The sequence below is a fragment of the Rhinatrema bivittatum genome, chromosome 7, assembly GCF_901001135.1.
Source record: "Rhinatrema bivittatum chromosome 7, aRhiBiv1.1, whole genome shotgun sequence".
Lineage (NCBI taxonomy): Eukaryota > Metazoa > Chordata > Amphibia > Gymnophiona > Rhinatrematidae > Rhinatrema > Rhinatrema bivittatum.
In genome coordinates, this window is record NC_042621.1 from 237,934,671 (window position 1) to 237,950,246 (window position 15,576).

Genomic DNA, 15,576 nt, shown 5'->3' on the forward strand with positions numbered 1-15,576 from the left:
ATCAAGAAACATGTAAAGAACTCCTTCTCAGGGAGAATATGTGCATGTTTTAGTGACTTTACAAAAGCCTTTGACTCTGTCTGGCAACCAGGCCTCATCTTTAAACTAACACAAACTGGAACTGTGAGGGGAAACCCATGATATCATTTATTTCATGAATTCATTCATCAGCTGTAAGGTAAAAGTAAATACCATGCAGACAAGCAGCATCAGAAAGAGGAGTGAAGCGTGAGCTACACCCACCTCAACATCTGTATCAATGATCTTCTCACAGTACTAGCGAGCTCCCTCTAAAACTAAATGACTCAAAAGTCAAATGCCTGCTATATGCAGATGATTTGGTCATTCTATTCCCTACCACAAAAGATCTATAAGAGAATCTAAATAAGCTGGAGACCTACTGCAAGTCATGGGCCCTACAAGTAAACATGGAGAAAGCAAACGTTATTATTTTCCAGAAAAGAACAGCAAAAATTCAACTTCTTTCTAAATAAACAAGAAGTGGAGCATACCCTACACTATACATAACTTGGCTTGAGACTAAGTGCATCTGGGTGTTTTAAATTGGCTATAAAAACATTACAAGCAGGCCCTCATCAACAACAGGATATGTGATTACAGACTAGAAATAGAAAGATGCAGACAAAAACTAAGCTGGAAGCCCCAAGACAGACTCTGTAAGCAATGCAACACTGGAGTATGGAAAATCTTCATTTAAAACAGAAATGCATTTTCTCCTGTGCTGTGCAAAATATAAAGAGATCAGAGATGCACAATTCCCAAAGATGACGTAAGTAATCAAATCTTCTCATAAAAGAATAAGCAAGAAAAACTCGTTAGAATCCTAGGAAAGAGGAGGAACAGTAATTATAGCAGCAAAATATGTGGCATCCCCAGGCCAGAAGTGAAACGTGACCAGAGGCCAGTACGGACCAGCACCAAAACCTGAGGCCTGTCCCTGATGCTGTACTTTCTATAAATCTACCTTTACTCGACTTATTAGTAATTTTCCCCTTCTTTTCCTACCCTTTCAAGTTAATCAGCGCATGTAAAATTGTCATGCCAATAAAATTATCTGAATCTACAGTAGGCATTTCCCTTCCCCAGGGTGCTTATAATCTGAGTTGTACTTGAGGCAACAGTGTCTTGCCCAAGGTCACAAGGAACACCAGCAGGATCTGAACCCGGGTTTGCAGCCTGCTCCTCTAAACACTAGACTTCCCCACTCCATTACGGCTGTCTGAATCTATTTACAAAAGGGACTCAGCAACTGTATTGGCAAAGCAACTTAAACTCTGAGGGTTCAATGAGCTATCTGGCAAGGTTTTATTAAAGCGAAAGCCACATTTCTAGCAAAATCAACAACAGATTCTCAGAAATCGTTTTTTGATATTCAGAAAACTCAAAGTGGATTTCATTGGATCAGCAGACCTGCTTTGGATTTTTCATATCTATTTCACATTTTCCCAGAAATGCTAGATTGCTCCAGTATATCCAAGGAAAATCCACATAGCCTGTCCAGCTCAAACCAGGTAGATTTCAACCTGATGTGAACAGATTTGCACATCTTTAGATGCAACCTTAACAGCAAGATCAATAAGGATCCTTTTTCGTTTTGTAACAGTACGAAACAATTCTTTGAGGGAGCCCTTAATTTAAGACAAACCAATTATAAAATGTTCATTAATTACCTTTTCTTCCAATTCTTTTATTTGTCTTTTCTGATCTTCAATTCTTTCTTCTAGCTCCTTTATTCTCTGATGGATATAAAAATATATGTTAATGCAAAGACTTCTTGCTTTTGTTCTTCAAGAAAGGGCATGAAGCGTATTCTTCTTCCTCTATAAGTTGAGCATGTGGAATATTATTACAGACACGGTTAGTGATTTGTAGTAAAAGAACTCGGAAGCCCAGTGAGAACATACAAAGTGCTAATGTTAAATCAATACATAGTTGTGTTATTCATAACGTTACAATGTAGAGATAATATGACCACCGTCACATTATCACAAAGTTAACATGTAAACTGATGTGATACTCATGTTTAATGTCAGTATATAAAAAATATAAATAAATAAACAAACAAACAAATAAATAAATAAATAAATAAATAATGTTATCACTGGAACCATTGTGAGGGGCAATTTTGAAACCTTCTAGCCCTGGAACTGAAAGATCCCTATGGAGTTTCCTTTTGAAAATCTGGGGTCAACATGAATGTATCCATAGACTCGCTGAGCATGCAGAATGAAATCCGTGGGTGATTGCTCCCTTCTTCACCCTAACCCTGCCCCCCAGGTCCTTCCCTTTCACTCATGGCTCAAAGCATATGAGCTGTGACACGGCATGCATAGTTTTACCCTCTGCCGAGAGGGTAGTCTCCATCAATGGGGATTTACCCAGGGAATTCCTTTGTTCCCTAGGCATTGCCCCTTGACAACTGCCCACTGTAAGTTGGAGGTAAATGAAAAGGTTCTGGGCTACAGAGAAAAAAAATGAATATAAGAGCAAACATATGTTACATTGTAGGGTCTCACTAAATGGAGACTCAAGCAAGATAATAATATGGGAGAGCAATTTTCAAAGGGATTTCCACCAGTAAATGTGTTTACCTAAGGAAAAAAAAAAGGCCCTTTGACAATTGTCATTCAGTGCAGGAAAAGTGGCGGTGCTGCAGGAGAGGCCAGGGTGTTTCCCGGGGGGTCCTTGCAAATTATACGTGGGTCGTTTATTTTTAACTTCCCATGTTTACTTCCCAGTGGAAGTACTCTGCAGGTACTTAAATCCTCTCGGGTCCCTTGAGGGAAGGGATTTTCCCTTTGAAAATCAGCTTTTAGTACCCACAGGCCTGCAAACTACACGAAGGAGCTGAAAATAGCTCTTAAAATAACAAATTAAATAACAGCAGATAAGACCAATTGACCCTCCAGTCCAGTCTACCTAGTTATTCCACTCTACACTGCTAGGGATATATCCCAGCTTTCCCTTGCAGGCTATCACTCCTTCTCCAATTCAGTTTTTGTTTTCTTTTTTGGTTCCCTGCCATCCTGGGTGGATGAGCATACAAGATCCTATATGAAATAAAACATCGAGGCCCACCCTATGTCTTACTACCAAGGTATGTAACATTTGACCACGTATGCTCCTGTGGCTTTGCCAGAGAGTACCCAGGAACCACCAACCTACTGGCATCCACCTGGTTTGTTTCTACCCCATGGCCTGCAGTGTCATCAGGTTGTGTTTCCTTCATCTACCCCTTGTTTTCTTCTTGTCACTTTGCTAGAAGATACCTGGTCACCATCAGTCTGCCAGCATAGATCCAATTGGTTTATCAGGAGTTGTGGCCTGCTAGTTCCATATCGGAAAACTGTGACCTGTGCTGTCACTAAGGGCCTCATTTTCAAAGGAGTTTACCGGGCGCGATAACGGCTGCTATTGCGGATAATGGCTACAACCCTGAGATTTGCGTTACGGGGCCACTAAAGGGTTATCGCGGTCCACGATAGTCCCGGACAGCCTGTTTCAGGCTCCCGGGGGGGGGGGGGGGGGGGGGGAGGAGAGAGAGAGAGAGAGAGAGAGAGAGAGAGAGAGAGAGAGACTTACTATAGTGCCTATGCCCTAGACAGGTATTTTAACCCCTATGGGAGGGCCACCTACTAACTCGGGGTGGGGATTAGGTATGAGCGTTGGGGGTTGGGGGCCACTTTCGCATTCCACCTCTCTCTCTCTCTCTCTCTCTCCTGAAACAGGCTGTCCAAGACTATCGTGGCCCGTGATGATTGAAGTGCAAATATCGTGCACTGTGATGAAACACCGAAAGAAACATCGCGTGCGGTGCTAATGTTTTCGCGAATGGCGAAAACATCGCCGCACGCGATATTTCCCCACTGCACGAAAGAAGCCTCATTTGCATTGGTAACGCCCCCTACTGCGTTACCAATGCGATATTGGAAAATGAGGCCCTAAGTTATGCTTCCTTAATCTGTTCCTTGTTTTGTTGTTATCACCTCTTCCCTTGCCTCTGCTTTTGACAATGAAGAGTGGGCTGTTTGCAATATTGCAAGCCCCCAACCCTGTTACAAACACTGTCCTGAATGGGGAAAATTCCCAAAGGCTTAGGCACCTTTCAGTTGACAGAAAGTACACATGTACTTTTCATAACATGTGTGCTTTTGGCCACATAAAAAAGAAGTGTTCTGGGTTGTGTGTGTGTGTGTGTGGGGGGGGGGGGGGTTGGTGAGTGGGGGTGTTTTGAAGGTATGGTTGGAAACTGCACATGTACATTTAAGTTTAAAAAATGAATGCTTGTAGAGAGGCATGCTATTAATATAAATACTTTACACACGCATTTAACATCATGTTAAATGCGTGTGTAAAGTATTACACTCTCGGAAACCATACTCAAAGCCCTGGACAAAGGACAGCCCCACATACTCGCACTTCTAGACATATCTGCGGCATTCGACACAGTCAATCACAACATACTCATTAAACGCCTCAAGGAAATTGGCATCACAGACAACGCCCTTCTCTGGTTACAGTCTTACCTACATGACAGGAGCTATAAGGTAAAAATCGGCCGCAATGAATCCAAACAGGTCAAGCTATCTCAAGGAGTTCCACAAGGCTCATCCCTATCATCAACCCTTTTCAATATCTACCTCATACCCCTCTGCATACTGCTCTCCAAACTGGGTTTCCAGCACTTCATATATGCAGACGACGTTCAGATACTCATACCTGTAACAGACTCTATCACTAATGCCATGAAGACTTGGAATTCTGCTTTATCTGACATAAACAAACTTCTGACTGATAACTTTCTGGCACTCAACACTAACAAAACTGAACTTCTCATCCTCTCTCCCCCCAGCATTCCCACACTCAGCCTTTCTGCCCCAGGCTGCCCTCCCACCCAATTCGTCCGCAGCCTAGGCATATGGATAGACAACCACTTTAACCTCAAAAAAATTCATTTCTAACACCATAAAGAGCGGTTTCTTCAAACTCCATACCTTGAAGAGAATCAAACCACTCTTACACACTTCTGACTTCCGAACAGTACTGCAGGCTATGATCCTATCCAAATTGGACTACTGCAATGCTATTCTACTAGGCCTACCAAAAAGCACCCTCCAACCATTACAGCTCCTACAGAATGCTGCCGCCCGAATCCTCACTAACACTCACCGTCACGACCACATCACCCCAGTTCTTCAATCCCTACACTGGCTCCCAGTCACCTCCAGGATAATCTATAAATCCCTCACACTCATACACAAAGCCGTTCACAACCAAAACATGCACTGGTTCCCTGAACATCTCCACATCCACAGCTCAGCCAGACCAACTAGAAAACAGCACCAAGCCAAACTCCTGACACCCTCCCCCAAAATCATCAAACATACCACGATCAGAGAAAGATCATTCATTATAGCAGGCACGTCCCACTGGAACAAAATGCCAACCCACCTACGCCAGGAACCTTGCCATAGAAAATTCAAACAGAATCTCAAAACCTGGCTCTTCAAACTAGCATACCCCGATTAACCAACCACGCCCAAATTTTACATACCCTACCTTCACGCCCCTCCCCGACACATACACCCCTAATGAACCTTACATACATGACCCCCCTACCCCACCCTTTCCCCTTACTTCCATCACCCCTCTACCCCACCACCTCCCACTCCCCTTTCCCTACTCCTCCTCCTCCCAACCCAACAACCCCATCCTCCTCCTACCCCTCCATCTCCGCCTACTCACCTACCACATTATAAATAATTAAAGAACCTATTCTCTCTTCAACCCTCCTTAAGAACTACCTCTCCTTACCCGCCCTTGATACCTATCAACTTGTGAATAGTTAAATAACCTTATCTCTCCTACTCTCCTCAACAGTTTATCATGTATCCTCCTCATAATCCACCTATCCTAAACTGAATTAGTTGTCATAATGTTTATATACTCTAATTTATTGTAAAGCTAAATAATGTTTATCTATACTTATCTACTCTAAATTATTGTAAAGCCTGTTGCTACGTTACGTTACAATGTGAACCGAGGTGATGTTTTTGACGTGCCCCGGTATATAAAAAATTCTTAAATAAATAAATAAATAAATGTAAGTGTATGGAGAATGACACCTTCTGACATTGTGTATTCCATGGCTTCTGTAGAATAGTACAGCATGGAGGTAATTTTCAAAGGAGTTACGTGTGTAAATATAACATACTATTGTAGCAATTTTCAAAAGCCCATTTAAGTGCTTAAAGTGCACTTATGTGTGTAAAACCTATTGACAATTCAATGACATATACTATAGCAATATTTAAAAGCCCAATTACATGCAAAAAGTGCATTTGCACATGTAAAATCCAGTTTTAAGTGCGTAAATCCTTTTGTAAATTACCCCCAATGTTTGCAGTGATGTTCTTTGGCCAGAATCCATGCACCAGGGCTGCTACCAGAAACTTAATTATGGGCCCTGAATCCGGCCACCAAGTGTCATCCTTAAACAATGACACCAAAAATAATGAAGAAAATATCACCTCTTAATCTAAAAATATTTCAAAAGCTCTTTTATAATTAAAATTAGAACTGTTATACCTCCCAATATGGATTGTACTTGTGTCTATTTATTTGAAGTGGTAATTACCAATGTTGACGGATTTATGATGCTATTGTGGCGGTAGCTACAGACTGCTTAAGAACACATACCAATTGAGGATCTTGCTTTGCAGGCTTGTATTGTAAGAGCGCCTGTCTGTCAGAATATTTAGCCCACTTGTAGGCACGTTTGATCACTGATTTAGGATATCCCCTTTCTAAGAATCTGTCACGTAGTATAGATGCCTGTGTCTCAAAGTCAAACTTATTTGTTCTACCTCGGTAAATTCGAAAGAATTGACTAGTGGGCAGTCCACATTTGAAAGAATATGGATGGTGGCTATGGAATTTCAAGAGATTATTTTTATCTGTCGGCTTGTGATATACCGTGGTGTTAAATACTCCTTTTTCTAGTTGTATCACACATCCAAGAACGATATTTGATGGTCCAACCATTGCACCGTGAACTGTAAATGTTCATTTCTTGTATTGATCCAGTTGCAAAATAATGTAAGGCGCTCCTTTGTGCTTTTCCATACTAAGAAGATGTCGTCTATATACCGGCACCACAAAGCGATGTCTTGCCACCATTCTGATTTGTAAACGATGTCCTCTTCAAATTGCGCCATATAAATATTAGCTATGGTAAGGGCTAACGGAGACCCCATTGGAATTCCATGAATTTGTGAATAAATCTCTGTTTCAAACATGAAATAATTATTGTATAACACTGTTTGCAGTAATTGTAAGATGACATTAGTGGAAATCTGTTGATGCTCCATTCTGATGTCAAGCATTGTTGGATTACTTTGAATGCTTGATTTTGGGGAATGTTGGTATATAGGGCAGATACATCTAATGTGACTAACCAATAATGACTGTTATTCTCCAAAGTCAAGATCTGGAGTTTCTGCAAGAAATGAATCATGTCTTTGGTATAAGATTTCGTTTTTAATACATAAATTGTAAGATCTTATCTATAAATATTGCAGGGGCCTCCAGAGTAGAATCATTAAGAGATACAATAGGTCGAATGGGAGGTTTCTTTATGTCTTTATGTATTTTGGGGACCAAGTAAATCACCGGGATACGCGGATGTTCTGATACTAAAAATTTATTTTCTTTTTTTGTGAAGCCTTGGGCTAGTTCCACAATGTCTTGCAATGTGTTCAACAATGATTGTGTCGGATCCTTAAACAATGATCATGAACCACCACAGCATCCCGAGCCTCAGCCAACTCAGGGAGCAGAAGACCCAACTTGGGGATAGAACTGCGGATTTTCCACATGGCAGAACTCTGGTTAAGTCAATTTATCATAACCTAAGGTACGTCACGCACATTTGTCAATTTATTAGAGATAGGATGAAATGTCATGATCTGTGATCATGATTGCAAACTATGCCCAAAATCTACAGCGCTGGGGCTAGGTTTTTTGCTGCCCTGTGCAAACAATTACTGTGCTGTCCCCACCTCACCACACTACAATTCATTCAGTCTCTGTTCCGGTCTATCAAATAAAGCCAAGCTCCCTCCTGCAATCTATATTTTAAAAAACTGACACTTCACCCCCCATCACCTCCATCATTTATGCAGAACACAGAGAGACCCTGAACAAATCCAGAATGAAGAGATCAGAAAGTATAAACATAAACGTGCTGAGAAGAACTGAACTGGAACCCACAACAAGCCAACCTCTATATGTAGAGCAACAATGGAAATAAAGGAACATTACCATTATTCATAAAACATTGAGCCATGGTGGGATGAGCTCCACCATAGGCCCATGTGCCTCCTGATGTCTTTGGGCCATGGTGGGATGAGCTTCACCACAGGCCACCGGCCTTCCTGCTTGGAGGGGGAGTGGAAGATGTGCACGGGCGAGCGGCTGCATGTGCACGCAAATAAAAACACGGGCCGCTCCTTCCTCAGCCACCAGCGGGTTGAGCTCTGCCAGCAGCCTGCGGCCTCTCTCCTTCTTCAGCCGCTGGTGGGTTAAGCTCCACCAGTGGCCCTGCAACATCTCCCGCTGCCATCAGCCTGGCGCGCCCCCCCCCCTCCCCCAGGTGTGCCTCCCCATGCAGTACGCACACCCAGTTCCGCTGGGCCTGAAAATCTGGGATTCATTTGGAATTGGCTCATGATCACAAAATGTAACAACAAGAATCTAACAGCAGCAAATGACAAATTTCCAGATCACATTCAAAGATTACTCTCTGTTTATGTTCCATGTTTTACCTGCTGTGCATGTTGAATCAGCTCCATCCTCTCTCTCAGGATCTGGGCATCCCTCTCTCGTAATTCACTCATAACCTGACGTTTCCACTGCTCCACAGCACACTTCAACTTCTCTTTCTCATCCTCTGATAGAATTTCACACATTTTGGCTCCGGCTTCCTGCTGTAGGGCGTCATACAGCATGGCTTCTAGTTCCAGAATGTGCTGTGAGATGCAAATACTTCGTTAGCTTGAGACAGATTTGTGCTCTTTGCAATATCTGTGCAAAAGTGTTTTTGTATTATTTCAACTTGTGTATCTTTTTATTCAGAAAGATGGTACAAAGAATGCACGAGTAAAAGCTATTTGGCATTATATCTTCTATGAGTACATACTGAAAATGATTTCATTATATAATGGCATTTTGGCCAATGATTTGTTCCTGCATTGTTTAGTTTCTTTCTTTACCTTATCTAAAATGACATCATGAGCCATATATATGTTTCTTAATTCCCATCAATAAAGACTTTTATATTCTGCTATATTTATTTCTAGTGTACAAAATACAAAAGTCGCATAATTTGCATGTAAGTTATACTATGAAAGAGAATATGTTGGAAATCAAATTAGCACTATAAGGCTTATCGTGAAGCTGATATAAAAAGCTTAAAACTCTGCTGAAATTCAGCACCCAGTTTCTCAATGCACTAGCTGATTTATTTTTAGCTCTCGATGCAGTAAGCTAATATTATGCTAATGCATCGGGCGTTACAAAATGGGGTAGATTTTATAAATCTACGCCCGCGCATACTTTTGTTCGCGCACCAGGCACGAACAAAAGTACGCGGGATTTTATAAGATACGCGTGTAGCTGCGCATATCTTATAAAATCCGGGGTCGGTGCGCGCAAGGGGGTGCACATTTGTGCACCTTGCACGTGCCGAGCCCTGCGTGCGCTGCCCGTTCCTTCCGAGGCCGCTCCAAAATCGGAGCGGCCTCGGAGGGAACTTTCCTTCCACCCCCCCGCACCTTGCCCTCCCTTCCCTTACCTAACCCACCCACCCCCGGCCCTATCTAAACCCAACCCCCTACCTGTGTTTTAAAAGTTACGCCTGCCAGAAGCAGGCGTAACTCGCGCACGCTAGCAGGTTGCTGGCGCACGATTCCCCGGCCAGAGACCCGTTTTGGAGGCCTCGGTCACGCCCCCGAAACACCCCCGGGCCGGCACCATGCCTCCCTTCCCTTACCTACCTCCATGCCTACCTTTCCTTACCTACCTACCACCATGCCTCCCTTCCCTTACCATGCCCCCCGACACGCCCCGAATGTCGCGTCGGCCCTGACACGCTCCCCTAGCGAAGCCCCGGGACTTATGCGTGTCCCTGCGCGCTGTCGAGCCTATGCAAAATAGGCTCGGCACGCGCAGGGGGGTTTTAAAAGGGTTACGTGCATAAGTTATGCACGTAACCCTTATAAAATCCGGCCCAATATGCGTAAGGGAAAAGCTTAGCACAGAGCAAAACATGATTTATTCACATAACTCATATTTTATGTATACAAGTCATGTTATCTGCACATAAAACTCTGACTATTGGAGGTGTACTGGTCTTCTAGGATATGCTGTAATATGTCAAAGTGGCCCCTAACTCCCTACACTAATACCTAAACCTCACCTTGAGTTACTAGGTGGGCCTCCCATAGGGATATAAAAACCTATCTAGGGAGAGGGCATTATGACCAGTCTCTCTCCCTCTCTCCCCCCCCCCGCCCCCCATTACAAACCCTTTTGCTCTCGCATGCGCATTTTGATAAATCCAGGCCTAAGTGGCTTAGGAGTCTTCCATGCTCTCATGTAAAAAGGCTGTGTTGCTGTTTTCTTTATTTGCATAAGTAGCTAAAACATTTTTCATGCGTTCATTAAAACAAAAAGTGATGTTCTTTACTTCATGTTTTTAAATTTTGTTTGTGATCGGTCTGAGTTTGCTGGGTGGATGTCAGAGCTTTTAATTTTTAATTGTTAAGTAGGTTTATATTATTGGAATAATGAGGATTATTTAATAAATAATATATTTATTAAATATATTAATAAATATAATAAATATATATATATATAATATAATAATATATTATATATAATAATAAATATATATATATATTATATATAATAAATAAATATATAATATATTCCCTTTAATAAATATATATAATAAATAATATATTTATTAAAGGGAATTGCTTTTAGAAATATTTCTATTTTGGGATAAATTGAATGCCTTTTTTTTTCTTGTCACAAACTTATTCTTTGTATGTTTACCAATAATCAAAGCCATCTAAGTGTGTAGTTTGCTTTGATTTTCGCCCAGGGAGAAAGTACTCCTAGGGATTTGCTCTGCTTTTTTCTGTGGGTACTTTTTCCCTTGGAAATAAGATGCATAGACTTGAAAATGTCATCTATGTGCATTATTTCCCTCCGCTGACCTATGCACACCCTCGAGAGCATCTCCTGAGGATTCATTGTAGAATGCTGCATGTGATTTTACTCACATTGAGGCTGGGCAATTTTCAAACAACCCATCTCTCAGCTAAAACGTTGTTTTAGCCAGGGAAATAACTCTGAAAACTGCTCTCTGTATTAGGCAGTTTGTAAAACCCATTGATGGTGTAGAATTGTTTTTATAGGTCTCATTAATATTATTTAACTAGGAAACAATTTTTTTTTACCTTGTGAGCTTGGTCCAAAGACTGCCTCCTGTAATCAAGTTCATCATCCAGATAACCCTTCTGTTTACTGAATGAATCCTAAAGAGACAGTGGAATTTATCATTCTGTAATCCTGCTACTTTAGAAGTTGGCTGAGTAAGCAATTTGGTGTGCAGCTACTCCTACCTTTTCATTTTCAAGGTCTACCATCTTTTGTTGCAGTGCAGATTCTGTCACCTCAATTTGTTGCAGCCACTAGACATAAGAAAACAATGCGGTATTAAGTCTTAAATCTTTTAACCTCGGTCACTTAATCTTAGTGCATTTAGTGACTCTATCCAGTATGTTAACACTATATTGCATTTATGCTGTGACAAAGCACAGCTTCAAGAGAAGGCTCTAGCCTCTATAGTTGATATTATTACAAAATTTTAATGGTAAGACATTGGGGGAAGGGAAACAGGTATTGGATTAAGTATGGGAACTTGTAGGCTCATCTACCCAGTATGGTAGAGAACCAAAAAGAAAGAAAAAATCTCGGATAAAAAATGACAGCCTACAATAGATCTTATTACTACTATAGCTAGTAGGGGATATACGCTTAGTTGTGTACATAGGAATAACTGGGCATACTGGGTGGGCCACTTGGTCTTTTTCTGTCAACATTTACTGTTCTACTGTGATCCAAAAGTAATAATATCTGTCATTTTAACTTTTTTCAGCACACGTGGAAAGAGCTTATGTGATGATTCAACTATACATCTGTCCACCTCTCTCTGGAGGCATGCTAACATTCCTTCAAGTGGACCTATCAGGGCCAAGTATGGCGTGAAGGGCAGTCATCGGCCCAGAATTTATTTTATGGAAAATGTTCTCAGCTTGATGGGATCATGTTGAAAAGTGCTGGAAAATTAATGCATTTATTTATTTATTTATTTATTTATTTATTTATTTATTTACAGTTATTTTTATACTGCCTTTTACTCCTAAGACCAAACACAGCATGATTTTCTCATCCTTTCAAAAGGGAATTACACATATTTTGACCAATTTTGCACATCCCAGGTGTTTACATAAGTAATATCAGGACTTTCCAGACTAGCTTTTGCTAGATTATAAATTGAAAAATAAGTTATCTGTGTAATTTGAATGCAAATAGCATGGCCATAGGAACAACCAACACAAAAAAGTATTTGTCATGTATAGAAGACAAAGATTCAGATTTAAGGACTGGGTATAAATGTTATGCAATTTTTGTGCAAGACAAATTTGACACTGGAAAAATAAAACATTCCTCTGACAATTACTTAAAATATTGTAGGGCCTTTTGTGATTTCTGTGATGTTCTCAAATCTCGCAAAAAAATCATCTAGAAACCCTATAGGAAACAACTGAACAAGCCGAAGCCCCATGGTCAACTTCTATGGTAAACCCTACTGCAAACAGGTTTTTCAATGCTTTGTGGTCACATAGCTAACCTTGCCAGCTGTAAGCAGCTCACACATTGATAGGGGGCAGTTTTCACAACTATACAGGTAGCTGCAAAATACATTGGTGCTTTTATTGCAGATTTTGCACCAAGTCTCAAAGGGAAAGTGCACATGTACTTTACCTTCAGAAATAACATAGGGAAAATGCACACACCCCCCCCCCCCCCCAGAGATTTATCCCTGCTTTTTCTGCAGATATATTTTCCCTGCGACAATGCGCATAGTTTTGAAAATTCAAAGCTACATGCATTATTGCCTCCCCAACCTCTCTGCTCCGGCTATGAGCCGACCTACTTTTTCCATGGGTAAAAGCACACGCATTGTTGACCCCTGTGTATGCTTTTTACTTGCGTACAAGGTGGGCAATTTTAAATGGCGGCTTTTGAAAATTGTCCTCCTTAGGACCTATGCACTAAAGCTTAGCATGCATACCAAGTATGTACAACATGCACAGGAATAGCATGTTATGCAGTAAGGCCTTAACATGCACACTACCCCTCTCACCTGACACCACAGAAGGTGCCTGCTACAAGTACCTTGCTCCTACAGATAAATTAAGGAACCTCACATGCAAATTAGGTTTTAGCTGGCACATGCAAAAGAACCTGCATGCTGTCCTCCATACTACATTTTGTGAATGATTGCTAAGGCCTAAAATGTAACATCTGCCTTAGAACAATAAAAGTGCACATTTTTTCCAATGCAAGAAAATGAATTGCAAAGAGAAGGCAAATGTCCCCATGCAATTCAATGAGATTTTTAATAAGAAAGAAAGAAAATCCCTACATAGGCAGCTTTGCACCCACATTCACATTTGTTTTAAAAAAATGTCTAACTTAAAAATATAGTTATGGCCACAGTTTGAGGGCTGCCATACAAAACTTTCACATTAGGCAAGCTTTATAGGCTTCCTATTTGATTACAGATGCATGGTAAAAAATTGCTTCCTCACCGATCTCTAATCTGCAGGGCTGAAACGGAGAATGGCAACAGACCTTGCCGGCAACAGACCTGGCTCTCTTTTAATAAATCCTTAATAGCACTACATGTCATTGATGTGCATATATAGTATTTCTGGAATGCTAAATTCTGTGCCTTAGCGGGTACCAGCGCTATTCTGAACTGCCCGCAGCAACGCTAGCATCAGCATTTGTAGATGAGTCCCTCTGAACGTATGACTTCTTTTTAATGTGGTATTTGCTTTTTACCTTTTCAGCCAATGTCAAAACTGTCCTTGCTTGTATAACAACTACTTGTTCTTCATTGGTCAAGTTCTGTATTGAAAGCAAAATAAACAGGACAGAGCATTAAATACTACTGTACTGGATAACATTATCCTGCTGCTAAAAACTGTGAATATAGTGTATATAACAAATATTTAAACATAACAAGGTCGCTATTCGGCAACACTTAGCCAGAATAGTTCCAATTTAGCTAGCTAATTGGTGCTGAATGAATATTCAGCCATGCTGCGCGGCCGCCACTTAGCTTGATAACTGTTTAATTGGCTAAAGCAAATAGCCGGATAAGTAGGGGCTATTGCAGGGCAGAGATACTTATCCGGCTAACTTATAGAGTCATTTATCAAAACGCGATGTGGTGTTATCGCGTGCATTAGAACGTCATCGAATGTGATAACCGCCTACTGCATGCGATAACTGCTGTATCATGGTGGTAAAATTTAAATTAGGGGAAGGGGTGGAGTTAGGAAGGAGTTTGGGCGGGGTTAAGGCACATGAGGTGGCGGCACTGCTGCGGGCGATAATGTTTAGGACATTATCACTGGCAGTAGTGTGGGGTAATAATAGCACCTTTTGCCATAGTGCTATGGGGTGATAGTGCGCAGTGCGCCCCCACCACCCCTTTTGATTTCACATGTCATCATTCCGCTGTACTCATCGCGGAAGGATGAATCCCCCTGTGAGTCAGCTAAGTGCCACTTTTCAGCCTTATTAGCTTACCCCTAGATTCATCATTCTGTTATAGTTATATTGCCCCTATAGCGCCATGGGATAAGGTGTAGCTATTTCCCACGGTGCTGCCGGCGATAATGTGAAAGACAATATCACCCGCAGCGCTGCCGGGAGATAGTTCCGCCCAAACCCCACCCACCCTCCTCCTCTTCCCCTAATTAGAATAATACTGCCAACGATGCGGCCATTATCGCATGCGATACCGGCACATTGCGAAATAAAGAATGACCCTGTTAGTTAGCTATTTAAGTCTAGGACAGCTATTTGGCTGTCCTGTCGTTAATCAGATAAACTGATCCACTAACTATAAGACAGCCAAGTATTATTTAGTGGCACAGCTGAGCCACTGAATAAGTTGGTCAAGTTAGCTCCATAAGTTTATCAGACTAATAGCTAGAGTCATCATCCTGCTATATTTATAGCAGAACGACGAGCCAGGCTAAAAAAAGGGGCGGGGGGAGGGGGCAAAATTGTGCAGCCGACCACATCGCAGCGGTGCATTTTCATCTGCCGAGGTTGCGGGCGGGCTGCACACTTTTGCACCCAAAGCGCCACGGGAAAAGGTGTAGTTATTTCCCGCGGTGCTGC

At 41.6% G+C, this 15,576-nt stretch overlaps 1 protein-coding gene across 1 annotated transcript in view; it reads right to left on the bottom strand.

Annotated features, from left to right (window-relative positions):
- Nucleotides 1-808: 808 nt before the first annotated feature.
- JAKMIP3 (Janus kinase and microtubule interacting protein 3) overlaps nucleotides 809-15,576 on the bottom strand; it is a 264,240-nt gene continuing 249,472 nt past the window's right edge. Inside the window, exons 16-21 of the mRNA XM_029610721.1 lie at nucleotides 14,224-14,289; nucleotides 11,712-11,780; nucleotides 11,547-11,624; nucleotides 8,847-9,050; nucleotides 1,692-1,757; nucleotides 809-844 (exon numbers count right to left, since the gene is read on the bottom strand). Coding sequence (XP_029466581.1) covers nucleotides 809-844; nucleotides 1,692-1,757; nucleotides 8,847-9,050; nucleotides 11,547-11,624; nucleotides 11,712-11,780; nucleotides 14,224-14,289 — 519 coding nt within the window. The remainder of the gene's footprint in view (nucleotides 845-1,691; nucleotides 1,758-8,846; nucleotides 9,051-11,546; nucleotides 11,625-11,711; nucleotides 11,781-14,223; nucleotides 14,290-15,576) is intronic.